The 26,647-nt window shown below is 44.8% G+C and overlaps 1 protein-coding gene across 1 annotated transcript; it reads right to left on the bottom strand.

Annotated features, from left to right (window-relative positions):
- Nucleotides 1-5,524: 5,524 nt before the first annotated feature.
- LOC113967885 (cytochrome P450 3A9-like) lies at nt 5,525-16,960 on the bottom strand. Its single transcript, XM_027683907.1, has 13 exons — nt 16,794-16,960; nt 14,006-14,099; nt 13,415-13,467; nt 12,220-12,319; nt 11,505-11,618; nt 11,145-11,233; nt 9,956-10,104; nt 8,915-9,042; nt 8,162-8,246; nt 7,647-7,807; nt 6,987-7,213; nt 5,999-6,161; nt 5,525-5,795 (listed from the first exon to the last, which is right to left on the bottom strand). The coding sequence occupies exons 1-13, from the start codon at nt 16,862-16,864 to the stop codon at nt 5,697-5,699; spliced, it is 1,533 nt and encodes a 510-aa protein (XP_027539708.1). The 5' UTR covers nt 16,865-16,960; the 3' UTR covers nt 5,525-5,696.
- Between the last annotated feature and the right edge of the window lie 9,687 nt (nt 16,961-26,647).

Raw genomic sequence — 26,647 nt, 5'->3', positions numbered from 1 at the left:
GGTTTCTTAAATTCAGGTTGTGCATTAGTGAAGAATTCAAAGTAAGTCACACAAAAAAACCCTGAAGATGGCAGTAGTTTTGGTATTTAGATGATGCTAGTAAACATCATTTACCTTGTGGTAAATGATGTGTACCTTGGAGGTGCAGAGCAGGGAAATAAATGCTCAATACCATGGTCTAGCCCTAAATTATCATCTCAGACACTCCCAACTGGATATCAGACCTGGCTTTGGAGAGTCTATCCAAAGGCAAAGATACCCTTTCTGTTCTTTGAGTGTGTATATATGCACACAAATATAAATATATATGTACACACGACTGCTAAGTTTGTAACAGCCAAAGCTGTCTGTTTGCTGTGCATTCTGTTTCTCAGGGCAACATTTAGTCTGTGAACTCCCTGAAGACAAGACCGACTTGCTGAATATTTCCAACATGCCTAACCCTCCTGAGCTTTCATTTCCCGACTGGCTTTTAATGTAATGTAAAGATTAGAAATTATATCTTCCATTAAAACTTTATTAGGCAGCTCTTCCACTTAAGAGAGCGGCTTCACTTACTCCCAGCCAAATGAATTCCAGTCATTGAAAGCTAAGCATGAAAATGCAGAGGGGGAAGGAGAAAGCCACTTGCAGTCTTGAAAAGATGAGCAAAAATAAGAATAGTGGGTTCAGTGGCCTGTCTGAGGCACACGTAGCTCAGTACAGAGCCCTGGGCCAGAGCTCCGTGGGAGCTGTAGTCACAGCTCATGGGTACAACAGCCAGCGCGGCAAACACTTCCTTTCTTGGCAAGGGGAGCCTGCAAATGCATTTCCCCCACTTCTACATCCTGCAGGTTTCTACTGGAGTCTGTTATAATTACTGGGAGCATCAGACATCTGCTGCTTCCATGGATGTCACTGAGGCTACTGGTGGGCTGATTGATGTGTGGTTACCACTGGAGAGCAGCCTGAGTGGCAGCAGCTGACCTTCTTAGGAGCATCTGTATTGCTCCTCGCCTTCCCTCTGGCTTTTGCTGTGACCTTTGGATACAGATTGATCCCAGATTAGTGCTTGTTAACAATAAATACCCTAAAATTAGGATACAAGTAGACAAGTCCTGAAAAGGTTAGACAAGCTCAGGGCAAGTTAGTGCAAGACTGTTCACCATGCTGATGGTTGGTCTGTGTGGTCTATTTTCCAGAAGTATTTTCCATTCTTATTACCTACAATTCCAGAACAAAACCAGCTGGACAGCCCCAGGATGGGGGTACTGTGGTGTGGCACCTGTGCCTCCTCAGCTGAGCTGCACACAGCCAGGGGATGGACTGTAACTTATTTTCCTGGGCACTCCTGTGTGGATGGAATTAGTATTTTGCCAAGTGAAGATGGGTAAATGCATCCAGCTGTACTGGACTGGCTTCAGTTCATAAGTGGCAGGCAAGGTTTTTCATTTTCCCTTGAACAGTTATATTGTCCTCCCCACTTCATTTGCAAACTTCTGGCTGCACAAATACATCAGAGTGGGCTTATATATTATATATATAAATGATATGGAAGCTGTAGGTTGTGGAACAAGGTAGATTTGTATCCAGCCCACAGAGAACATCACTGATCATCAGGTATGAAATGGTTAATTAAAAACTTTGTTCCCAATCATCAAAGGTATTTTGAGCATCTTTGCAACATCTCCAAGTGTTCAGGAACACAAAAAAAAGAACCTCTGAGGGGAAAATTAACTGTGTCAGGGGTGATATAAAGCTGCATCAGTACCTATAAAGTGCCCCAGCAATACAAGAAAATTGAAGTAATGAACAGAAATGCTCAGTTAGAGATTTTTCCGTATTTTATGTTAATCATTAGGTTAGAGCTGAAATTAGCTTTAATTGATATTAGGAGTTGAAAAAAATGAATCCTCTGGAGGATGAGTCTCTTTAACCTTTAATGATGCAGTAAATAAAATATCCTGTCAACGTTTGTGCGGTAGTAAGGGTTTTCAAAATTCCATATCTGTGTGATGAGCGATTCAATCTGCCTAATTCTCTCCATTACAGCAGATAAAAGTGATGTGGGTGCATAAATTCAGCTGCAGGTTTTCCATGTTTCCAAGCTATCTGGTAATTCCCCACGCTGGCTTGTTATTTCTAATAGGGAGATGAAGAGAGGAAGGAGGGCCTGAGATCAATCCCAGTTCTATGTGCTGGCTTTGCCACTTGACTTGCAGGCTCCTGATGCCGGAGTAGTGACAGAGAAACTGTGCCTCAGTAGAGGTAAAAGGAGCAATGCTGCCTATTCTTCTTTTCAGGTGAAATATGCCTGAAAATGTTTCATTTTTCACTTTAAAGGCACGGCAGAATTGCAAAAGATTTCAATGCTTTAGGGACACTTAGTTTGGTAATAGTCAGACCATTCTTCTCTCTGTCAGGGCTCAGCCTGGTGTTGAAACACCTCATAACTGACTTGGTGAAGCACAAGAAATATTCCCCCACTGTAGGCAGGAAGCCTGTTTTTCATAAAATCCATTTGATCATTGCAATCAACTGGAAGTATTACATCATTTAGGCAAGTTACTGTAGTGGTGATGGTGACTCTGCTGTAGTTAACTGGGAAACAGAAAACAAATTTCCCCACTTAAAACCAGCTTTTGTCTTTCATCAGGACTGATGCAATAACAGTTCTCATCCCATGGGATATAGATCTCCTTTGGAAAGTTCCCAGCAAGCCTTTCAGTGTTAAGGGGAATATATTTCTGCATACTCACAGAAGCTCCTGAGTGATCCTGGTGTTTCACCAGGTGTGAGTTTGTTACGCTGCACTATGATGTGAAAATAACTTCTCTGGTGAGAGATGGTTGTAAAGTCTTAGAGAAAACCATGTGCTTTAAAATGCTGGTGAAACATCCATTTTCTTCATTCTTTTTTCCTTCTTATGTGGGGCTTGGGAGGATTCAGGTGAGGAGGTAAAATAGAAATGTCTCCACAATTAACTTCTACCTTATACTCTGTTTTCTTTCCTCTGATGAGACCCAGCTATTTTGGACAATAGAGTGTCCTGGGCCTGCCAAGGATGTGTTGAAACAGTGGTCAAGCACTGGAACAGGCTGCCCAGGGCAGTGGTGGTTCAAAAAGATGTGTTACATGTGGCACTTGTGGCCGTGGTTTACATGGTTTCGTGGTGAACATGGTGGTGCTGGATTAATGGTTGGATTTGATCTTGGAGGCCCTTTCTAACTGTAAAGATTCTATGAATCTTTACAGGAATCTGCATACAGTAAATTTGTTTTATCAGCAAAAAAACACTCAAAAAAGTTGTGTTAAGCAGTGCTAGGTCTCATTTAAAGAGGAAACAGCCAAACCAGCAAAACCAAATCTGATAAATGCCCAGCTCCCAGGACCAGCAGACTCTTGGCCAAGTCATTTCTGAGGGGTGGCCGGCAAAGCAATGGAAAGTGCTGGGAATGATGGAGGCAGCCCTTATAAGCAAAGCAATTTTATGAAGTTAAGACACAGAGGATCTAATTTTCTTCTAGAAGACTCATTACCATGATTTTGTTACACATTATTTATGGGCTGTTATGATAGTCCTGGCAGGTCATAATTGGCTGAAGCCGGAAAATTAGTCACATTTTTCACATTTGGAAGAATGATCTGTACAGTTACACTAATGACTTCATTCCCGGAGATGCCACACGCTGGGCAGGGACTGCCTGTCTTGGGGTGTGGCTGGATTAACCCTTCCTGGCTCTGAGCACCCTGCAAAGGCACCTGGTTTTGCTCATGAGACACCAAAATGACTTGACTTGAGAGCAGCTCTTTGGCATGTAAGTGCCTTGCTGCTTTTGTGATGGCCTCATCTTTCCTTCCCTTTCCTCAAATCTGAGTTAGTTTTGCATAGCACTATTTTTCTACTGGGAAAATACCTTTTTTTTTTTTTTTTTTCCAACTAATTTGTCTGTGCAGGGGCATTGCACCCTCCTCATCAAAGCCACTGCAGCATCACAGCAGTCAGGCAAGCCCAGCTCTTCCACTGATGGTTTTAACCCCTGGTAAGAGATGGGCAACAGATTAAAGTGAGGAAGGGCCTCATTGGCAGCACTCCCAACTGCCTTGCTGTGTACACAGCACAACCCAAACAGTCTATCACAGATGATGAATCAGAAGGGAGCACTATAATTGCTTTATCTGCCTTTTGGGACAGCACAAGCTGCTTACTCTTGAATTAGAGCCTGGTGAATGTTGCTGTATCTTCCAGAAAAGTGGACAGCTTTGATTTGGGGATTTCTAGTGATCAGGAATCCGCTGCCCTGTTGTCTATCTGCTCCCAAACCCCTTAATTGCCATTGTCAAAGAATGGACCTGAATTCCTGAATAAATTTGTACTGTATGGCATTGTAGCATTCGAGTCATGTTGCAGTTTTGTCTGACAGACTAAAGAGAAAAGCATGTGGCCACAGGAGAAAATTATAGAGCATGATGCAGCAAATAATACCTTGGACTGAAGGATGCCAGGAGAAAGTTAAGGGATGACTTCATTTGGTTTGCAGCTCTTGTGAAAGCCTTTCCTGTTTTACTGAAATCTGTCTTAGTTTGTAGGCGTCAGGACTAGCACAATACACTGGGGTGAACTGGTGTGTGAAATTCAAATCTGGGAGAAACTCCCAGTTGCTTTTTGATACTCCCTGTTTATATGGTCAGGGATGGCATAAACCTTTTGGTGAGAGCATCCTGCTGACAGCAGGACCAGCCCATAGGGCCCAAGCCATAGACTGCTCTGAAACAGTTCAAGGGTGGGGCAGCTGACAGCAGCCTAAAACCCCACTAAAATCATCCATGGCTCTGAGAGGAAAGGCTCACCTACAGGCTGTGTCCAGACTGTTTCTCCAGGAGCAGTGGTCCTCCTGCAGTGCTGTCCCCACCTCCTGTGAGCTGCTGCTCTCTGTAATCCATCCTCTGTCACTCCAGCATGGAAAAGGGTTGGCCAATGCTGAACTGAAGGCAACCTCTTAATCAAACTAAGAGGTGGGAGTTAAAGTGTTTGCAAAATACCATACAAATGGGAGGGTTTGATCGCGTTAAATGAAGGATCTGATTCATTAAATTAAGTGGAAAGCAATGTACATGGATAATTTCAAGGGTTGAGGCTGAATGCGGTTTTTAAATAGGAAGTGATCAGCCGCTATACACAACACAGAGCAGCTCTCAAACATTTTTAATGACAGTATTTGTACACACTTTAGTTTAATTAACACATGGCACAAGAGGGGTTTGGTAACTAGGATGTAGTCTCACACCAGTCGTCTCAATTATAACACATGAAATTTCAAGCATCGATACACCCAGAAGGACGGCGCCTGTCCCTGCCCGGCAGGGTCTGGCGGCTTGAATTTCCATCACACCTTGTTTTTCTTGGAATGCGACAGTAATTCCTTCTCTCCAGATGGAGAAGTCCCCTTAGAAGTGGATGATCAGCTCCTCATTTGGATTTATTTCTTGTTTTCTGCAATCAAAATTAAGGGGTTTGTGTATTGTCACTGCCCAGTGATCCACGTTACGTTTCTGACAGCTATGTTTATTAGTAAATATGTAGTAATTGCTTCCAGAATTAACTAGAGCTGCTCTTCTGTGTCTGAACGTGTAGAGACGTTTCCTGTGATGTGTGATCCCTCTGTTAGCACAGCACTCACTGGATGCTGGGGGCCTGTGGCAGGCACAGCTGGGTTTTACTTCCCTGCAGGCACAGTGTTGGTCCGGGGAACCAACTTCAGAATAATCGGCTTCTCTGGTATTAAGAGCCCCTTTGAACTCAGCTTCATTGGGATCTGCAACAATAAGAGGAAAAACACACTTGGAGATAGACAAGTTAAATAAGCAGAGATTAAAGGAAAGAAACTTGGCCACGGTTTAGGCACAAACTGGGTCCGTAGTGCCCAGAAGTGCAAAGCGTCTGGTTTTGGCACCCGTGGTGAGAAACTCGGCACCCACCTCTTCACATGAGAGCATCAAACCATGATGGGCTCCTCACCTGAGTTTCTTTGCAGGTTTGGAAGGTGAAATGTTGCAACAGGGAGGCGATGGCAACTTTGAGAGTCAGGAGAGCAAACCGCATCCCAATGCAGTTCCTGGGACCAGCCCCGAAGGGCAGGTACGTGTAGGGGTCTATGGACTCCTTGTTTTCCTTACTGAACCTGGACAATTACATGGTTGGGGAAAAGAAATGAAGGCAGCAAAAAAACAAAACCTACATATGTTATTTATCCAGAGAACTCTTGCTGGTGCCTTACAGGGATTTGTTTGGGGTTTTTTCCTTAAAGTGTCTCAGGGTACCCCAGCAATCGAATGCTGTGTCAGAGCCCTCGTCCAGGGCAGGGTGGGATCCCACTTGAGGGTTTGATTTTAATTCTGTCCATCTAGATTGGTAGAATTTGGAAGCAAGGTGAAAATCTAGGTAACATGCTGTTCCGAAGTGACTGATATTTCCTATCTGTCACATTTAGTGAGAGAATCCACAAGTTGTTTTGTTTAGGAGCAGCCTGTGGCTTCAGTATTGCTGGGAATGGGAGGTAGATGCCATCTACAAAAATGACCAGCTAGGAAAGGTTATCACTTCCTTGAAAACAAGGAGGGAAGGCAATTCTGGAAAGATCAACTCTGGCAAATTTAGTTGAAGCCTGTGCGAAGGGAACAGGTTCAGCAATGAGGATTATACAGAGGATGGCCAGCAGTTAAAAAAACTTACCATCTACCCCCTCTGAGAAAGCCTAAAAACTGGGTACAAGATCCTGTGATCAATGTTATTCTCCCAATAAGATTGTTATTTGAAACCCTGCTTCAAGTGCAAAGCTCATTTTCTTCTTAAAATGACATTCCCATGAGCCTGCAATTTCTCACCCATATTGTTTGTAAAAAGATAGGAAGAACACCATTAGGAAGCTAATCAGAGATTAATACTTAATTACTAAGTGAGGAAAAAACAGCATGATATTTCTTCCCTGTTATTATGCTTTTTGTACCTTTCTGGTCTGAACTCTTCTGGGTTTGGCCAGTACTCGGGGTTGCGGTGCAGGACGTAGGGTGGGATGGTCACAACAGTTCCTTTGGGAATGGTCACTCCATTTATTTCTACGTCTCTCTTGCAGGTTCTCTCAAGACGTCCTCCAAGGGGATACAGCCGAAGGGTTTCACTCACTGTCATGTCAAGATATTCCAGCTTCATTATTGCATCATATGTGAGAGGAGCCTGTAGGATGACAGGACCAGGTATGTTGGCATGAGAATTGGATTGTCCTAAAATGACCGTGGAGACCAGAGTGTCCCCAACCCCCACTGCCCCAACTGTTGATAAAACAAGATAGAAGAAAAAAAGGCAAGATGGAAGTTGAGTAATTGATTTAATTTTTTGCCTCCCTGAGTTATGGAAATGTCTGGAAATCCACATCCATTTGTTCATGGGTGTGGGAGATGGCAAATGGGTTTGTGCAGTGGGGTGGCTGGAAGGTTTCAGCTGCCAAAAGAAATTACTGCAGGGCTGAGTTGTCTCAGTGTATGTCTCTTGGAGCTCTTGGGAAAGCCACGGGGAGGGTGTTTAAGAGAGAAAGATCTCTCATTGTCCTGACTGAACCAGGAAGGCAGCAGGGGCAGAGGGTGCTCACCATCACTCAGCATCCCCTTACCTTGTTGGGCAAAACTTTGTCGATCTCCTCCAGCACCTTTTGCTGCACGTCGGGGTGCATGGCCAGTTCATAGGCCAGGTAACAAAGGGTGTTGCTGGTGGGCTCGTACCCAGCAAATATGAAGATGAATGCCTGTGACAGGACCTCTGTGTCAGTCAGGGCTGTGGGGAGAGAGGACACAGGACATGAGCAAAACTGGCGTTGGGTGATGGTCTCAGCAAAGACCAGGGAGCAACAGGTGGGGTTGAGGCAGGTTTGTTGCAGTTGTTTTCTGATAATGCATTTGTAGTACTCTGTCTGACTGGAAAAAGTCAGTTGATAAAGGCACCAGATGATTTCCTGAGTATCAATGATTGATGCTGAAGGATCTTAGCCCTGGTGCTGGCAGTAAGGGACAGAGACAGAGACTTCTGTCCCTTGCTGGTCAGTGGAGATGGTGGTGACCCAAACAGCTCCCCATATTCTCCTCACTCCCAGAGCCCCTGTTCCAGTGATGAGTATTTGGGTGTTGTTACCTTTATATGAGTGATTTGTTTCCTTGTTCTCATGGTTGCCTGAGTTCTGGGATTCAATCATCAGCTGCAGAAAATCTACCCTGCCCTGAGAGGGAAAGCAGGAGAGTTTTTTTGGTGACAGGTTCTTTGGAAGGTTCAGATAAGCAAATTTCATAGCCTGAGCACAATTTTTGAGCTGCAAGTGTTCTCCAAATACATATGACTTCCTTATTGAAAAACATAACACTTGTTTTTTAGTTTGGACACCTGTCTGTCCTTTTTGTTAACTCATTGGCTGGGAGAGCAGTGTCTTGAATGAATTTTGGGAAAGGGACCCAAACTCTAAAATGGAGAATTTTCCCAGGAAGCAGCTGCAGTTTTTTAAAAGCTGGAGGAGAAGTTGCAACCATAAAGGTGGTTTTGCTGCTTATGTGCTGATTCTTCTGTGCTCCCTCATCCTCTGCCTAATCTTCTTCAGGGAGTCTCTTACTCTGATTCATTACAAGTTCTGCAGACCAAAGCTTAGTCCAGTTCTGCTGAGCCTTTATCTGGATTTAGCTTCAGGTCACAGATGTACAAAGTCCACCTGACTCTCTGCCAGGACTGGTCAGGTGGGGCTTTTCTGACAGTATTAAAATCAAGTGTTTACACTTGAGTAGATTCAGGGTTTTGTTAAGTCATTGTACTTTGGCTTCACCTTTGATATCATCACTGTAATTATATTTCACTCCAGTGTACTTTGTCACAATTGCTATCAAATTCACACTCCCTTACCTTGTGAGCCTCCTTTTCACGTTCCTTCTTAATTTTGTCAATGGATCTCATGAAAAAATCTACACTATCAGCAGGGAAGAAGCTTACATTCATCTTGGCCAAGAGAGGAACAACAAATGGGAATACAACTGAAAAACAAATTAAGAATTCAATTGCACACTGTGAACAAACTCCACCTCACATCAGATAGCTGTGGATGTCACTGAGGAAGTAATGATGCTTCTGAGAAATTCTTTCCTTTTTTAATTTCTTTACCTGAGAAAAGCCTGGACTGTGCCTTTTATTCCTCTTTCTCATTCCCTGGGGATAGTTTTAGATGCAACCCTCTCCTGGACTTGTCAAATGGGCACAACCAAGCTGGGTATAATCATTCCTTTAAGAGATGACCAAGACATATTCCACCTCCTATTTCTAAGGCACTGTTTTCTAAGGACAGGTTATTTCTGTACATTGTACAGCATTACAGCAGGAATGTGGCTCAGAAGAGAAATATTGAAAATTCTGAATTCCTTTTTCAGGCTGAGCTGTTCACTGCCCTGCTGTGCTCACACAAACATTTTCAAGTTCCCCTCAGAGCATTTCCTTCATCACGGAGTCTCAATCTTGAGCTTTTGTGCATATTCCTAAAATCTACAGCACCAGAGTCTCCTCTGTGCACAGATCACAACTTTCCCTGGGTTTTGGCAAGATATCTAACCTTGATTTTAAGGTCCATTGCTGCTAATCTATTGCACTGAAGGAAATTGCATCTAATTACAGTCTCCACTCAGCACTCTCTTTCAGAAAGTGCATTTCAGACAGCACCACTCTCCTCAAGCCTCACTTGCTTTTCAACACTTATTTCCCAACACTTATTTGGATATTGCTGGGATGTTCCTATGTTTCTTGCACTGTGGATGCCAAAGGTGGAGGAAGCTTTCACCCCATCTCCTTCTCAGAGTTTTAGCATGAAGCTAATGATGAGGAAATGATGGGACAAGGGCAAGGTGGGTTTGCATCCTAGCAAGGGAAGTTATCCAAGCATAATTTGGAGTCACTTACATGACAAGATGAAGACTGGGTCAAAAAAGTCAAACTTGACCAATTTCTTCATCGCTCCAACAAAGGGGTCTTTGGGGTTGTTCATGGAGTCAATGTTCACACCAAAGGAAGTGCTGGTGACGACATCCATGCTGTAGCTTCCAAAGATGCTGAGGAAAGGTGGAAAAGATGGACTGTGGTTAAATATTTGGACTAAGTGAATGTAGTTTTTCCTAATGCCTATGTGACATTCAAACATAAATTCTCATAAGACCTCCTGCCCTGGTTTTGAAAAGAAAATTGGATGGTAAGAAAAGAAAAATTGAAAAGAAAATTCAGTGGTAACTGAAAAACACAGTGAAAGGGATAGATTTTGAGAGAGCTTTGGTTTCAAGCCTGCACAGGTTTTGAAGTCAGGCAGCTTTTCCAAGGATTTTAAAACAGCATGGAGCTGTGGGGATAGGTTAGTGGAAGGACAGCATGTGGCTCTCGAGCATGTTGGCTCCTTGGGGAGGGGTGGCAACACGCCTTGCTTCAAATACGCCTTGAAAATGGTCTTGTTCAACCCAGCACAGCCCCATAATGTTACAAACTGTCCAACCCCTCTCTTTCATGTTTTTTTTTTTTTAGAGGAGAGCTTTGCTGGTGTGTGGCTACTGGTGTGCAGCTGCCCCTTCTGCATTTGTCCTTCGAAATTGGGGATGAAATACAGAGGTTTTGTTCCAGAGCCCATATGGAGGGTGCACATGAGGATAACAGACTTGGGGCCACTCTGTGGCCTCACTCCACCCAGCAGTGGGGCACATGATGGACAGTGCTGTGTGTTGGGCAGAGGGGTCAGCAACCACAGTATCCTGTGCTATAAGAAGGTGGTGCACAGATATCCTGAGTATATGCAGGGAAAAATGGGTTTTCCTGGCAGGTTTGGAGCGTTTTGGATCTGTGGATTCACAAAGCTGTGCTGGAGCATTTTTCTCCCCATCCAATTCCCTTTGGAAAAATTCTCTCAGGACCTCCACTTCTTAGAAGTTTTGTTAAGATCCCAGCTTAAATTTTGCATTTCAAATTTCCAGCCAGGCTTCCAGCAGGCCCTATCCCTCATTTCAGAGCTGTGGCTGACCCAGGGAGGGATCTACGTTGCTGGTAATGAATGAAACACAGCACTTGCTAACAAGGTTTGCTCTGCCTGCTGCTCCTGGCAGCTACTTACTCCTTCACAGACAGTGAGTTGTCCTTTTCCAATTGCTTCTCAATGTTTTTCACCAAAACTTCCCCATAGTGCTTTATTATAGGGAACATCTGTAACAAAAACCAGCTTTGGTCACTTCAGTACAGTACATTTTACTCCTTTTAGGCGGGCTCATGAAGACTACAGGGAGTTTCATGAATATTTACAAATAAGATCTCTCTGCTGAGGTTTTATTTTAAGACTTTTCTGTTTTAAATTAGGCATAAATTAAACAGTTGCCAGGCTCTGACTAAAGAAATCAGACCCCTGTGACAATCTCAGCCTGCAAACGCTGCCTACTGACTTTCTGATTTAGACTGTACCTGCTCCTCTGTGTTTTACCTCCTTTAGTTTCCCGCTGGTGAAGGTTGGAGAGAGCACAGTACGAAGCCTCTTCCACTGTTCATCTTCAGCTAATGAGATAGCATTGGTCAGCACCCCTGCTAGATCCACATGCTAGGCAGGGAAAAAGACAAGGCGTTAATCTCAGAAAAGAGAGCAGCTTCCTTGCAAGGATGGGAATGTGGCATGTAAGTCCCTGCCCAGGCTATTTCATACTGCTGGCAGCAGGCTATGGCCTGACAAACAGCCTCTCTAAGGGCATACATACTCAAATAATCCTCTTTCCTCCAGTAAACCAGCTGTGAGATGCCATTTCCAGCCCAAGAACAAGTAACCCCACAAGCTCAACACCTGCACGTCTGTCTGTACCCACAGCTGTGTCATAACCCTGCATCCCATTGCTTCCTAGCTGGTGGCATGTGTGCTAGCTGGGCCTTACAGATTCCTGCATGCTCACATAGACTCAGTTCATCCATATATATATGTATATATGTGTATGTGTGTGAGAACAGAATTTGTCTGATTCTCAGCTTCGTCTGCCAGCCCGGGTGTGCAGTCCCAGGCTGCAAGGCAGGGGAACAGTGACATACAGTGGCCACGTACAGCAATCCCTATAGTGCAGCCTCTCATCCCAAAAGGATGCTTCTTGGCATCCTGCCCCCTCCTGCACGTTGTTTTCTGGACTCTGTGGGACCTCACCACGCTCTGCTCTTACCCTCCGGTTGGTAAAGGTGGAGTAACAGTCTTTCACCAGCACAGATTTAATGATCTGGGGGTCTGTGACAGCCAGCACAGGTTGCCTGCCATCGTAAATCCTGGTGGGGGGAGAAAAGGAGGCAGATAAATAACCTCAGATAGTTGAAGTGCAAGGTTTGGCTGATGCCCGTAAAACAACATGTTAAACAAATGCTCCTCCATCATCAGCTTTGCTGTTTAAGTACATAAATGTAGAAAGCAGAGGTGGAAAAGAACTCCCAGACCTTCTCCCATCTGGTTTTGTAAATGATAAAGGGGGCTAAACACCTTCCAAATTCACTGGGAAATGAGCAGGGCTCAGTAGCTCAAAGGACCAGATACTAAATGAAGCAAGTGTCTTCACTTTCTCCCCTGACTCTCTGTGTTTTTCCAGGCACTTAAACACATTACAGTATTAGAAGGAAACTTGTTCGACCCCTTTCAGGCTCTTGAGTTGGGTGTCTGGAGACTTGGGCTGACAGCACTGAAACATCCTTGGAGAGGAAACTCAATCCTTGTTTTTGTCTTTTAAGCTGCCAGTTCAGAATGCTTTCCTGGAACAGATGTAGATTAAGCAGATTTATGCGCTTTCCCCACTTACGTAAAGATATATTTTCCAAACTCCATTTTTTAAAGCTGCTTTAGGGACAAATGGATGCATCATAGAGGATATACAAGTTTGTAGCCCAAGTTATAACAGCAGTGATAAAAGCTGTTAGAGATGTCTAGAGCAGAACAACCATAACTGCAGTAGGTTCTGCTGCAGCAGGTGAGGATCAGCAGCACAAGGAAGTCTTTGGATCAGCTTCTTCACTCAGTCTTGGGAGTTACTCACATTCCTCTGCTGTTGGTAAACCAGAGGAACCCAACCTCCCAGTTCCAGATTCCTGCTTAAGTAAATAGTTCTGCTGCTGATTTTGTTAGGAACAGGGAAGGGCCTTTTGTTACCAGACTTAAAACTAAAATTCATGGTATCGGTCAAAGCAGTTTCTGTGTGGTGTGACAGTGACACAGCCCTACATTGTCAGCCTTCAATGACAGCCACCACCAGCACCTGTCATTGCTGTGCTCACCCTGCTGGGACTGTCAGGGCTGCAGGTAGAGAAAAGAGAGCTCTTCTAATGAATTTGTTCTCCCCTTCATACTTTAAGTAGAGATCAGTGGTTCATACTCACCCCCAGACTTTCCCGTATTTCTTGAAACAGTCACTGTCGAACTCCAAGAAGCCCTGTGGAAAGCAATTTAAGAATTATCATAGAATCGTAGAATATCCTGAGTTGGAAGGGACCCACAAGAATCATCAAAGCCTCAAAAATCCCACCATGTGCCTGAGAGAATTGTCCAAACATTTGAACTCTGGCTGAGTTGGTGCTGAATTATCTCAGAGCAGATGCAGTGGAGAGGATGATATTGGAGATGGTGGGTTGGGAGGAATAGCTGTGTAAACTGGTGTTCAGAGGTACCTTCTGAGTTCTCCTCCCAAAAACATCATGGACAGTATAAATGTGCCCCATGCTTGTGAATGAGAAGTTTGCCAGGGCACTGGCAAGGTGCAGCTGTAAATCAGCCACCCTGGAGGGCTCCTCTAGGGCTGCCCCATGGTCTGTGCTGCTGAGCCTTATCCCACATTGGCCTGTGCACAACCCACGTGCTGCAGTGGAGCTTGGCATTTGGAGATAACTTATCATCCCCGTGTATCTGTTCAGCTACAGCTGTACAGAGCAAAGGCAGATATTTCTGGAGCCAGGAAGGCTTTGGTCACTCACTTTGCGATATTCCAGGCAGGTCCCAAAGAAAGGCAGAGGTCGTGGCCCGGGAATACCCAACTTCTTGAACAAACCAAATGGCCAGGTCCCATATCTGTGGGACAGAAAAGACAAGAGTGTTACATCACCGTGGAATTGGGGCTGTGAGCTCTCCTAAACCTGGACACTGCAGCAACACCCCTTTGGAGAGGAAGTAGAGGAGGTTGATGCAGGAGTCGGAAAAAAATTGGCCCAAATGAAAATTGCCCTGTAAAAACTACTTAATAAACATGGTAAGGCTCACTGCTGCCACACAGAGCTTCAGAGGGTCCCTTTGATGTAAAAGCAGCTGTCTCCATAGGTGCTCCAGAGGAAATGGTACCTTGAAGCCTTTAGCAAAAGCCCAAAGAAGAGCTCATTGCCAACCAAAGGAGAGGCAGAAAAGGGAGCCAGGAGAAGGAACACCAACCAGGTGTTCAGTTTTTACTGAAGTGAAATCAAAGCACTGCCAGAAGTGATGTCCCAAACAGGGCTTTTGTCAAACTGTACTTTAATTTTATTTATTGTTCTCCCTCCCTTAGTCCGGCTGTAGCTCAGTGGAAGTCTTGTCTTGATGGTTTTCTCTTTAGATTTTATTGACAGCTTTGCGGATTTTTTTCCTCTGAAGCACCCTTTTTGGCAGCTCTAAAGTTATTACTTCTACCTCAGGGCTTTCTGTTTCTCAACAAGGGCCTGGGCTGCAGCCCTTTGAAGTTCGTGTTTGGTTGTGTTAAAAGGGCACCTCAAATATTTGGGTTTAGTTAGTAGCTGCAGCTTCCCAAGTGAGCAGGTCATGGCAGAAGGGATGTAAAACAGCAAAGGTTTGGCAGGGGATGTTCTCAGAGATCCTCTTTGGGCCACAAGGCAGCAGATGCTCAGCCAGGATCTTGGGGATGCTTATCTGGAAAACTGGAGTCCAGGCTGAAATTAAGTGAAGGGTTTCTCCTTGCAATAAGTAATACTTTTCTAAATTTGGGGGACCCCAAATGAGATCCCAGACCCAGCACAGGTTCTGCCAGAGCACAAAAGCAGATCCCATCTTATGGCCCAAACAGGGCAGGTGAAAAACAGGGAACTGGGTGTTTTCAGGTGCAGAAAGATTTCACAGAGCTCAGTTTGTCAATGTTTAATCTTTTCTGTCAAAGGTTAATTCAGTAGTAGGTATCAAATGTTTGTGAATTCTTGTCTTTAATGTTTATAGCTAGCCAGGGCTGTGGGAGGACCAGGAAATGTCAGGCTGGGCTGGTTACAAAACCCAGAAATACTATAGGAGCATAAGCTAGGCTTAATCCACTTGAAACACAGCCAGGAAAATATAGTCTAAAATATAGGAAAAAAAGTCTAACACTCTTACAACTAAAATGTGTCAGGGTTTTCTGCAGGCTGAGAAGGACCATTCAATATGAAGCCAGGGAATAATCATTACTTCTTCCTACCATGTATGTGAACTAGAAATGCCTGAGATTCCCTCATGTGTGAACTGGAACAGTGTTGCCTCAGATGGATAAGAAGCATCTAAACAACCTCCCTGTGCCAAGGCAGTGAAATTTCCAATTTAGGTCAGATATCAGAGCATAAAGATCTGGGTTTAGTCCCTTTTGCCACAGCAGAATTACAAGGGTCTGCTGGAGGTGAAAGTCTGGTAACCAGCAGTCTTAGATGACCAAAAATTTACTGAAATAGGGAGGTTTGGGTCAATAATGAGGATGGTTTTTTTGGCTTGGTTGGTTTGGTATTGGGTCTGTTGTTTTTTTTTAAGAGTCTGCCCCAAACAGGCTTTTGAGTGATCCAAATCTCAGGAAATAGATTGAAAAATATGGCTAAAACTTACAGAGCTGCTGTGGCTGAAGCATTGCCAGGGCAGACAAATGGGCTGTGCTCGTGTGCACCGCATTAATCGTTAAGGTTTATGGTTAGCAACACGCTGTCTCTGCCTCAGGGCTTGTCAATACTACCCAGTTTGTCAGCTCAGCCTTGTTGGCAGGGGCTGCCAGCAGGGATGCTGTGTCCCAGCACAGGGGGTTCAGCCAGCAGTGCTGAATGGCATCAGCAAAGCCAGGGAAAGAATTTTTTCAACAGTGCAGCTCCCCTTGGGTACATTTCTGCCTGTGGGAGTTTGTCTCAAAAGGCAGGAGAAGGTGTCTGACCTTGCTCTGGGCTTCACTTCTTCCCCCAGCAAGGGTGGGCTGTGAGGATGGACATGGGATGCTGTCCCTGCAGGAGTGTGGCAAATCAAATTCCTGGAAAGGTTCCCTCCAGATCCAGATGCTCGTGAGTGGAGCATCCTACCTGGGCACTGTAGGAGTCAGGAGGAGTAAGAACTGACTCTGTGAATATTCTTTTTCTGGTGTCTTTCTGCTGTTCTCCACCTTTGCAGCAGGGTCCTCTTCTGCTGACTCTCCTCCCTAGCAGCCTCAGCCAGGGAGGCACAGCTGTATGTCTTTGGAAAATAACCTAAGGGATCATAATCCTGACTGAAGCCAGCACCCTGCTGGTAACCAATACCTGGCACCATCATTATTCAATTATTCCTTTGATGTTTAGCAGCAAAATCATAGCTACTCGAGAATACTCCAAACCTTGGAGCAAGATCACACATCTGTACAGTCTTTAGACTCTTCCTGCTACTTCCCAGAGCCTGGTTAGATGCTGGAAAACTGGAAATCACACCTACTGTTTGCTCTTCAGCAGATTAGCTGCATGGAAGTGAACAACGGCAAGAAGAGGAAAAAGGCAGGAGCAAAGAATCAATAAAGAATATTTTACTCACGCTACCAGGAGGGCTACGAAAAGAAGCAAAAGGGCCCATGTCTCCGTAGAGAAGGCAGGAAGTAGGTTCATTTCAGTTCTTCTCTGACTGGCTTTGAGTTCTGCCTTGATGTGTTTGTCCCACGTCTGTGGGATATTGCACACTGTTTGGCAGTGTGCGATCTTTTTTATCCAATCATATGATTTAGGGGCCCTCCTTCTGTCACGAAGGAGGTGGAGTGGAAGGCAAAGGTAGCAAAGTATGCTAATCTGAAAAACATGATTCATGTGAGGGACAAGTGCCTGGCTGAACTAAGGTTCAAATTATTTAATGCATATGTTGCCAAGCGTTTCAGCTGGTTTCTCTTTTGTAAGTAATAACTGACTTCCTATTGACTAATGCTCCTGGGCTCCTCCACCAAACTAAATAAAACCAAGTTACAGTGAAAAGGTAAATCCCAAAGCAGGTGTCAGAGCTGGTTTACAAAAGGGAAAGAGAAGTGAAAAGGTTATTCACACACTGTATGACAAGATCTCTTCTGGCAGATGAATTAACTTTGACAGAATTTAAGATTTTTGTTTAAAATATCTCTTTCTGTTGTGAGGAGCAAGCACTGCCTGCTTCTGGCTGCATTGATCAGAAGCAGCTTCTAACTAAGGCAGGAATTTGCCCCCGTAAAGGCTGTAGAAGTGCACCTTCTTTGTTGGCACGTGGCCAGGGGTTTTGTAAGAGAAATACTGTCATTCCACAACTGTCAGCAGTTAAAGTACCACCCTCTCCAAAACACCAGCTCATGGATTGAAACCAGCACCCAGCCTTCTGCAGCAGCTGGGAAAAAAGGCACAAGTAGAGCGAAAACACGGATTTTGTAAAGGCTTTCCTGCTGTGGAAAGTAAGAGTGTCCTAGAGGTATGGATGTGCTAAGAGATTATGATGGTGAAGAATACTGGGCTATTTGGGTGGTGTTTGTTAGTGGGGGGATCGTGTCAGAGCAGGAAGCTCCATGGTTTGCACAGATGTGCACTACAGCATTTTTAGGTCCTCATTTAGATTCATTCAGAACTCAAAAACGAGTGATTCCCTCTGGACAGGCAGAGCTGCTGCCTTCAGAAGGGAGTTTACTGTCTGCACTGGGTGCAAATAACTGGGTGTTATAACACTACGTGGCCTGTCAAAAGCCTTGTGTCTCTGAGGATGTTGCTGTGATTGATGCTGAGGTGACTGATCAGTGGATCTCTGTCCACGTGGTGATACCAGACATTTCGAGAGTTGTCATCTTGCCTTACCTCAGCAGCACTTGTATCTCATTTCACCTTTGCCTGGCCTTTGCTCTGACCTTGAGAGACAGCTCAGTTGCAGGTTATTCTGTAATAAACACAGTCGGCTTTGGTTTGACATGAACAGACAAGTTCATGACACGGCTTTCCAAGCCTGTGTTGGGTTCTACCTCTTTTGATTCAGAGATGTTGCAAGAGCATGTGGTTAAATAGGTGCTTTCCCATTCAGGAACTGGTCACAGCAGTGATTGTTTCTCCAGGGTTCCTCTTTGCACATTTTCACATAGCCTTGAAATTTGAATTTATTGGACGCCAAATGTTCCCAGCTCACTGCGTTGGGAAATAGGTTAATACAGTTCATTTAGGAAATAGGATTGCTCTAGGGCTCTCCATCCTCAGTCAAAATAAGCCTCAATCCTTGTCCTCTTTGGGTCTTTTTTAAGGGTGATTATAGTCACTGGAATAACTTGTATAAAAAACAGATAGGTGCAAAGTCTTGCTGTGGTCTTGCACTGTAACCTGATGATCTCTCAAATGAACTGTGCCTATTGACTTCAAACAAACAAACAATTTCCCCTTGAGAAAGCCGATAGATAAACAAAAAAAACCCTCATGTGATTCATCCATCCTGGAGGAAAGTCAATGACCCAGGAACAAATGACTGATTTTCACATAAAAGTCCAGCTCAGGGCTAGTTTGTGCCTAAATGTGCCCTATATTAAAACTGTAAACCTCCAACTGTGGTGCCCCCTAAACTGCTCGGGGGTGCAACAAGCCAGTCGGGAGATCCTGTTTGAGAGGTGGCCTGGACACCTTCAGAGGGGAGCCAGGGAAGGATTCTCCTCCTGCCCTCCATCTGTGGGAGAGAGGAGAAACATCAGCTGTTTGCATCATCTTCAGGCAAGGCTGAACCCCCTCTCACAGGAATGGTGGGAAGGAGGAGATGCTCACAACCAAGACCCAGTCTAACCTCTCCCTTCCCAGCCAAAGCCTCTGCCCACCTGGATGCTGTTGCATTGAGCTGGCATGATTATCCCTTCACCCTATGGAAGTCTTTTAGATGCATCTTATTCTTTACCACCACGAGCTTTTAGGCCCATCCTCTGCTTCTCCAGGACATTTTGAAGTTTAGGTGAGCCCACTGGCTCACAGCTTTTTTGGAGCAGAGGCACAGTGCTCAAGGGTGTGAGAAGGTCCAAGCCCAGATAGAGCTGCAATTATAGCTGTGGTAACACCTTGCTGGTGGCACAACTAGTCTCAACCATGTGACAATGTCACACACAACATGTAGTACATGGTGGACACACAGCACCGACCCTCCTCACTTGGGCTGTTGCCACTCTGTTTCTAGGACAGTCACAGGCTGAGGGTGAGAAGTTTGAAAAGCCAAAGTTTGCAGCAAAATTCAGAAGAACACTGAGCTGCTTTTCCATTTCTAATGCCCCTAAGAAGCTCAGATTAATGGATTAATGGCTTTCAGGAAATCAAAATAACAACATGTTGTTATTTGCAGAGTAATGAAGGGAGTGCTGCTAATCCAGGTTGTGAACAAGGTGTGATGAGCAGGAAGGATTTCTGTGTAATAATACCTGGGGTCTGGGCAGTAAAATGGAAGAACACGTGTTTCACAAGCTGTGAAACAAAATGATGAAGGGTAAGAAAAACACTATGGAATAGCAATTATGACTGGGGCACAGGTGTGGAGAGGAACGAGCAGTGCAGAAGAGAAAAAGCCATTGAGGGGGGGAGAAAAAGCCACATTGGGTAACATTTTGTGTTCCTGATAAAAAAGGACTGCATAAGAATAAGGAGAGCCAGGCTGGATAGGTCTGAATCTTTAGTTCTTACTCACTTTTGAGGATGGTCATGAAAGAGGTTTTCCCAAGATGCTTTGGGGAGTTTGTTTTAGATTCTCAGGGCTGGGCCCGTTGCAGTAGAGACTCTGCAGTGCTATTTGGGGTATAAATATTGCTGAGGAGTTGTATCCTTGTGGAGTACTTTAAACTCTCTAGATACAGATCATAAAAATTGCTGCTAATCGTGCAGAGCTCAGCTAATCTCTGTATGGGAGAGGGCAGATTTCTGCACTGGAGAAACACCAAACTGGCAAGAAGTGACACTGATTTAGCTTCCCAGTTGATAGGTAATTTCAAATATTCTGGGAGAACAGTTAAGAGTAATATTACCTTGGGTTGAATGAACCACATTCGTTTAGTGCAACAAAACTGGAAGTATAACCAAAACCAAGCTTGTACCTCAGGCTCTTTTTTCAAAAGGACAAATTAATGAAACAAACCAGTGGAAGATCTCAGGACCCTCGCTGTAGACTGTGTCTAACCTCCTTTTTAAGTCAACAGTGCTAATATTATCAGCCAGTTTTATGCCAAGAGACTTGCCACTGCCTGAGCAGCTGCATTAAAAGGAATGCTCGGAATAAATCAATCAGGTAGGAAGTGAAAAAAAAAAACAAACCCACAAATATTTTATAGTTCAGGGTACATTATTATATGTTCTGTCCATAAGATCTTCTGGGATGGGAGCTTGTTTCTGTGCCTGAACACACTGGCTCACTGGGCTTCAGCTGGGGGGGGGTCCAGCATATTGGTGGCACTTCTCACCCCCTTGGAGAGGTGCCCCCAAAACCCTTTGTTTGTTTAGTCTAGTTTCATGATAGCTGGGCTGGAAGGAGGTTGCTACGAGATAAATGCCAGGTAGAAGAGCTATTGAATCAAATTATGATGTTGGCACAGAGACAAATGGGAATAATACAGCCACGAATAACTGCTAGGCTGGAAATGAGCGCAGTCCTGACCTGGGAAGCTCGGGAGTCTTCCCTTCATGGGGTTAAAAGAAAGAAAAAAAAGGTCAGGTAATGTAAAATGAGGCGAGATAAGGCAGCTGCTGATGGGAGGAGGGAGCAATACATTAAATTACCAGAGCTCTTCTGCCAGAGCAGTGCGAGGAGTTTGCTTTCTGCACAGACAGAAGATGTGGGGAGGCAACTCTTTATTTTTCCCTGGTACACAGTGGTTTAGTTACCCACAGGAAAATACTTCATAATGAAGGCTACATTTTGCTGGCAGTGGTGAAAATATTGATACACTACCGCTGGATAAAAAAAAAAAATCAATATATTTGGAGGGGTCTCTAATGATACTTTATGTAGTTCTGTGTATAGATGACTGATACCCTCCTGCACATAGATTTCTTTGGGATTTAAAAAGCTCACAAAAAACCTCAACAAAAAACTAATTAATTCCCCTGGATGTTTTGTTCCATATACTGAGCTTTGGAATTACACAGAAACTAGGACATTTTTCTGATGCTTTTTTTCAGTTAAAGTAATATCCCTGATACATCCCAATCTTCCTCCATAATCTTTGCAATATATCATTATATTCCTTTTCATTCTAAGAAATGACAGCTACAAAAGCTGTATGAAATCTGGATGGCTAATTAACTCTGAGCACTGCATTCTTTTGCCCAATCCAATACAAATGCCTGTTTGAGGTTAACCTTTTAAAGTGAGTTAAGAAGTAATAAAGTATCCTGCCAGCTCCACCCATGACTTCTTCCCTACAATGCAACCAAAGACAAGGTTACGTCTTGCAAGGGAACAGCAGAAAAAATCCTGGACAAATGCAAATGTGGGTGAGATGTACTTCCAGCACAAGGTGTAAGATCATGTTCTTTCCTGGATATTTTAGGGAGGATACCCTAATGGGGAAACTACATGAGAGTGGTGCTTTGTTGTGCCACCATTTTGGCAAAGTCATCCCCAGAAGCGTCTGTGCACGTCATTGCTTGAGCAAACTTCAGCACTGGGATGTCACAGCCTGGTGAAGTCAGTGCACTTGGCTCATTCAGAGCAGTGGATCTTTCAAAGGGTGACAAATCATCAGGAGGGTAAAGGGTTTCGTTATGCAAAGCACTTCCTGAGATTGTACCCAAAGCAGGAATAACGTCATGTCTTCAGGCGGTGTCCCTGCCACGGCTGCAGCTTCCCACAGGGTGACCTGCTTGGATGAGCTCAGCAGGTTCTGCTCCACCGTGGTTGTAGTTACACAGTTAGGAAGGATCATGGGACTCCAGTATTCGTAATAAGTGAAACCACAGTCCTTTCTCGGTGTGCTTTTAGACCACAGATCACTTGCCTGTGTCATATGACACGGCGTGTTTGCTCCCTCCATTGCTCTTTGGTGGGCTGGGGTAGATGTGGCAGCTCTCACCACAGAGATGTGCCAAAGTGGTCAAAGATGTCAGGGCTGCCATGTGTGGAGGTTCATGGGAAGGGCTGTATGTCATAACAGAGATGGTTGGGTTTTAGTGCATTTCACCTAAATAAGAGTGTTTCCAAATTACTACTTCTGGTCACCTACCTAATCTGCTCCCAGCAGCCTGTAATAGGATTATGTCAAGGTTGTTTTCATATCATGTGTCAGAGCATCCTGATACATTATTTTTCTCTTCTGTTTTCTAAATAGTTTTCTCAGGGCCTAAAGTTTCAGCTTAAAGCCAGGCTTCTTTTTTTTTTTTTTTTGGCTAAAAGTAAATGGAATTATTTTGAGAACCAGTCTCTAAAATTATCTTATGTGAGCAAAATACAGGCTTGTTTGAATCACACTGTGGTAAGTCCCTTTTTTTTTTTTTTGTATTTGTGTCAAGACAGTTACAACAAAAAAAAAAAAAAAGAAAGAAAAAAGTTGTGCCATCTCGATTGCAGATTGTAAATGAGTCTGAGGGGTCAAAGGGGTTTAAAGCTTGGACCTGGGTCAAACGGTCCCTGGAATTGGCTTATCTGAACTCAGAAGCTCACACGAATAAGTCCTTTGGGACGTCACAAGTTCTGATCTCAGGTTGTCATGTAAAAACATTTCTCTCTGGCCAATTTGCCCAGGCAGTTTGCCTTGTTGAATATTTAACCAGTTGCTAGAAAGTGTGATGATATTCGAACCACTGAGCCTGCAAAACCCTAACAGATGTGTGGGAAAGGATGAGTCTCACCAGAAAAATTTCCACCAGTCCCAAGAAATTTGGCATGTGGTTTCTCTGGAGCAGGGGACTTTTGTTTGATACTTCTGTGTTTTTATGCCATTTTGTGCCCCTCTGGCTTTTGACTTACCCGCTCCAGCACCCCACATCTGGCAGGAGGAACCTTGGCTGTAGGCAGAAATGCTTGGCTTTGCTGATGAGGGCATCTCCAGCCCCCAAAGCCCCAAGTCTTTTGGGTGCTTATTTCCACAGCAGGCTGAGCCTGCTGCTCTTTTGATTTAGAGAGAAGTTTATTTTGGAGAATAGTTGGGCGTGCGCTCACCAGAGCGCTCCGGCTGCGGTTCCACACTGGTTGGTACTGACGCCTCAGAGATGGATTCAGGTGCAAATCTGACAAGACACATATAAATGGCAGGGACAGAAATAGTAGCTTTAAAACACAATTATTCCCTTAGGTTGATACTCCTGTCCAGCAGCATGGCAGGTTCTCAAGGAAAAAGCAGTGGTAGGGAGGGTTGTTTCAGAACCTTTTTTCTGAAATTTCACGGCCTCATCCTGTAATCTGAGAAATCACTGCAGGTGTGATCTGAGCCATAGGTGGTGAGTGTCTGAGTGAGAATCAGGTGCTAATTAACAGACATTGATCACTACAAACAGTTCGGTTGGTGGCCCTCATCCACCTTCCTCCCGATTTATGCATTTCAAGAAGAATTGCAGAAATAACGTGAAGTTCAGTGGCTCTCAGAGCCTCTGCTGAACCTCCTGCCGTTTCATCCCTTCACCAAGGTGGTTCTTGGTGGCCACTGTGCTGTTAACTGGAGCAAGATTCTTTGGAGCCCTCACCATACACTTTCCTCTCTCCTGCTCCAACAACAGCAGCAATTCCCACTCTACCCAATAACCTTCAGCTTCCCAGTGCCTATATGTATAACAAAGGCAGACCTTTAAAATGTTGGACAGAGACCCAAACTGAAGGGCACCGTGATAAATTCTGGCAGAGGTTTGACATGATGGGAAATTCATTCCTCCCACATAAATTATTTCCTGCGCTTTTCAGGCTTTAGCCTTTTACTGTGCATTTTCAGCAATAAACAGTGAAATATGACATTATTTACTTGCGAAGCACTAATAATGTGTACACACCATAAAACCTGACGATGCTCTGGTGAGCTCCCAGTCACCAGAATAAACACAGGGAAGCAGAACGTGCTGGAGATCCCGGCTGATGTCCCGGCTGCTTCCCTGCTTTATGCCTTCCTGAAGCATCACCTACTGCAGGCAGCCCAATTTATTCCCTGCTGACTTAGCTCCCCAAACACATGGCATGCCCTCTCCTTTAGGGTTCATCTCCCCTGATTTTATAAACATCCCTGAGCTACTCTACTGCTTCCTGACCCAGCTTGTTTAGTGACACAACCCCATCACAGCTGAGCTCAGCAGGGGTTGGGATATGGGATAAAACCTGAGCCTTGCTAAACCCCACTGCAGGGCTTGGGCACAGCTAACTCAGCATGGCTGGCTGCAGGGGTGAAGTGTCCAAAGGGATTTTCAGCATGTGTGCATGGATAATGCCATAATGAATTCCAGATACTTTAAGTTTTCTGCATGTTTTTTTTTTTTTTAATTCTTGAGGCCTTTCATGTTGATGTGGCTTGACTTTGTGTTACTGAGCTTTGGGTTAGCTTAGCCTGGCTTTGCATGATCAGAAATAGCCGTGCCCACACCGTGTCCTCGGACCCACTCTGCGCCCTTGGCACTTGTCCTTGGCTGTGTGGGCTCTGAGCTGGCTGGATCTGCAGCAGCAGCTTCTGCTTGGAGAGGAGGCTTGTGGGATGGATTCACGGCATCCCAGTGGTACAGTTCCTTACGTTAGGGCAAGCCAGGGAAGTTTCAGACGAGATTAAAGGTGAAGCCTGGGATGCCCCTGGGTGTTAGTGAGACTCTGAACCCAGCGGGATTCCTGCAAAAATCCCGGTGAGGACTTGGGTTAACTGTGTGGGGTAGCCAGGTCATTCTTCCAATAGGATTTGGCAGCATGAGGAGCACGGTTGGCTCATCGACCCCTCAGAATGCCCAAGAGAGGAGAGCTGGCAGTGTGGTGAGCCTGTGTGTGAGCAGGGAGGGGGAACCTGGCCCCCTCCAAACTCGGAGAGGTTTGGCCATATCTATTATCATTATTGGAGCTGTCAGCTGAGATTCAATACAGGGCTTCAGAGAGATGTATCGGGGCCAGCTTCCACGCTGACTTACCACAGCAGCCAAGGAGCCAGCTCCCATCTCATTTGTGCTCATTTAATCCATTGATTTCACCGGAGAGAAGGCTGAGGAGGAAGGCAGCAGCGGGCTCTGCAGAGCACAGTACAGGGCACCCTCTGAGCTCGACCACCTCACCCTCTCTGAACCATTTCCAGGAAACAACCAGGGGGAAGTGAGGCCCCACCCCAGTGTCTTGTGCAAACCTCAGGACCAACATGTAGGGACAAGCTCTTCCAGAATCAGGTCTCTAGGAAGCGCTGGACAATAACTCTCCCATTCTCTGATTTTATTCTCCCTCTGCAGTACATTCTTACAGCTTGACTGTTTTGCTCCATCTTAAGGTTGTTCTGAGAAAGGGAGGCTGTTTGGTATTTCAGAAGTTAAGGCAGTATTTCTGTTTTCCAGCCCATTCCAAAGCTGTGCAGCAGCTAGTCTCAAACAAGAAGGGTCATGACAATTTTCTGTTATTATAAAAATACAGTGTCAGAAGTTAGGTCCCTGTGGGGTGCAGAATTACCTCCAGTATCTATGCATTTGCATGGTAAATGAGAATATTCAGGAGTGGTAGTCAGTCTGCTCTAGGAATACAGCGACTGTTTGCTGTTCAGATTAATTAAAGGGCTAGAGATGTTGTGAATGTGATTACCTCTTCTTATCTTGTTCCAAAGTCCATGCAATATCTACAGGGTTTCAAAGTTATATATGTTTTTTAAAAAAATCAATAGCAGTGGAATTCTCATTATCACCAACCTACAAATAAAGTTATATAGGAAGCAGAGAAAGAAAAACATTGGTGTGGGAACAGGCTTCACCTTTATGTTTGCAAGAGGATTTTCCTTGCAAGAAAAACTATTGAAAATCTCAGAAATTTCTAATTGCAAAGCAAACCAAAACCCTCACAACCCACCGTTGTCCCCTCTTGTAGGTGAGGCTTTAAGAAGCTGTTTTCTGAATACTCAGGATCAGGTACTTGAGGTGAAACAGGTGTTAGATTTTGGCTTGGCCACCAAATTCCAGCCAGCAAGTTCCTCAGTATCTTTTTCTCCATGGGCGAGTTTAATAGTAGATTCCACAGAGAACCTGGTAGGACCTTGAGAGATAAAGATGAGCCCGTTCTTTGGCCCCAAGAGAGGAACACAGGTACCTCAGATCCCCCTTTCCCCCAAGGCATGTGGGTCTCAATTAACTGCTGCTATTCCAGTCGCTCTCATTAATGGAGAGTGCAGTGTTTGAGATGAGGGAGCCTTTGGACCCGTGAAGGGCATCTGCTGGTGGCTCAGCACCAGGCTGGTGGGCTGGGCTGGGTCCCTCCAGCCAGAGGGCTTCAGGCATTGCCTCTGCCACCATGGC

Source organism: Neopelma chrysocephalum, unplaced genomic scaffold (genome assembly GCF_003984885.1).
Source record: "Neopelma chrysocephalum unplaced genomic scaffold, ASM398488v2 Primary Assembly neopelma1_65, whole genome shotgun sequence".
Lineage (NCBI taxonomy): Eukaryota > Metazoa > Chordata > Aves > Passeriformes > Pipridae > Neopelma > Neopelma chrysocephalum.
Note: the sequence above shows the minus strand (reverse complement) of the source record. Positions and strands in the feature narration are given on the sequence as shown.

Coding starts and splice junctions, on each gene's coding strand:
- LOC113967885 (XM_027683907.1), bottom strand. CDS start 16,864: ATGAACCTACTTCCTGCCTTCTCTACGGAGACATGGGCCCTTTTGCTT. Junction 11,619..12,219: donor CCACCTTTACCAACCGGAGG/GTAAGAGCAGAG, acceptor TTCCCTGCCTAG/CATGTGGATCTAGCAGGGGT. Junction 11,234..11,504: donor CCAGCGGGAAACTAAAGGAG/GTAAAACACAGA, acceptor TTTTTGTTACAG/ATGTTCCCTATAATAAAGCA.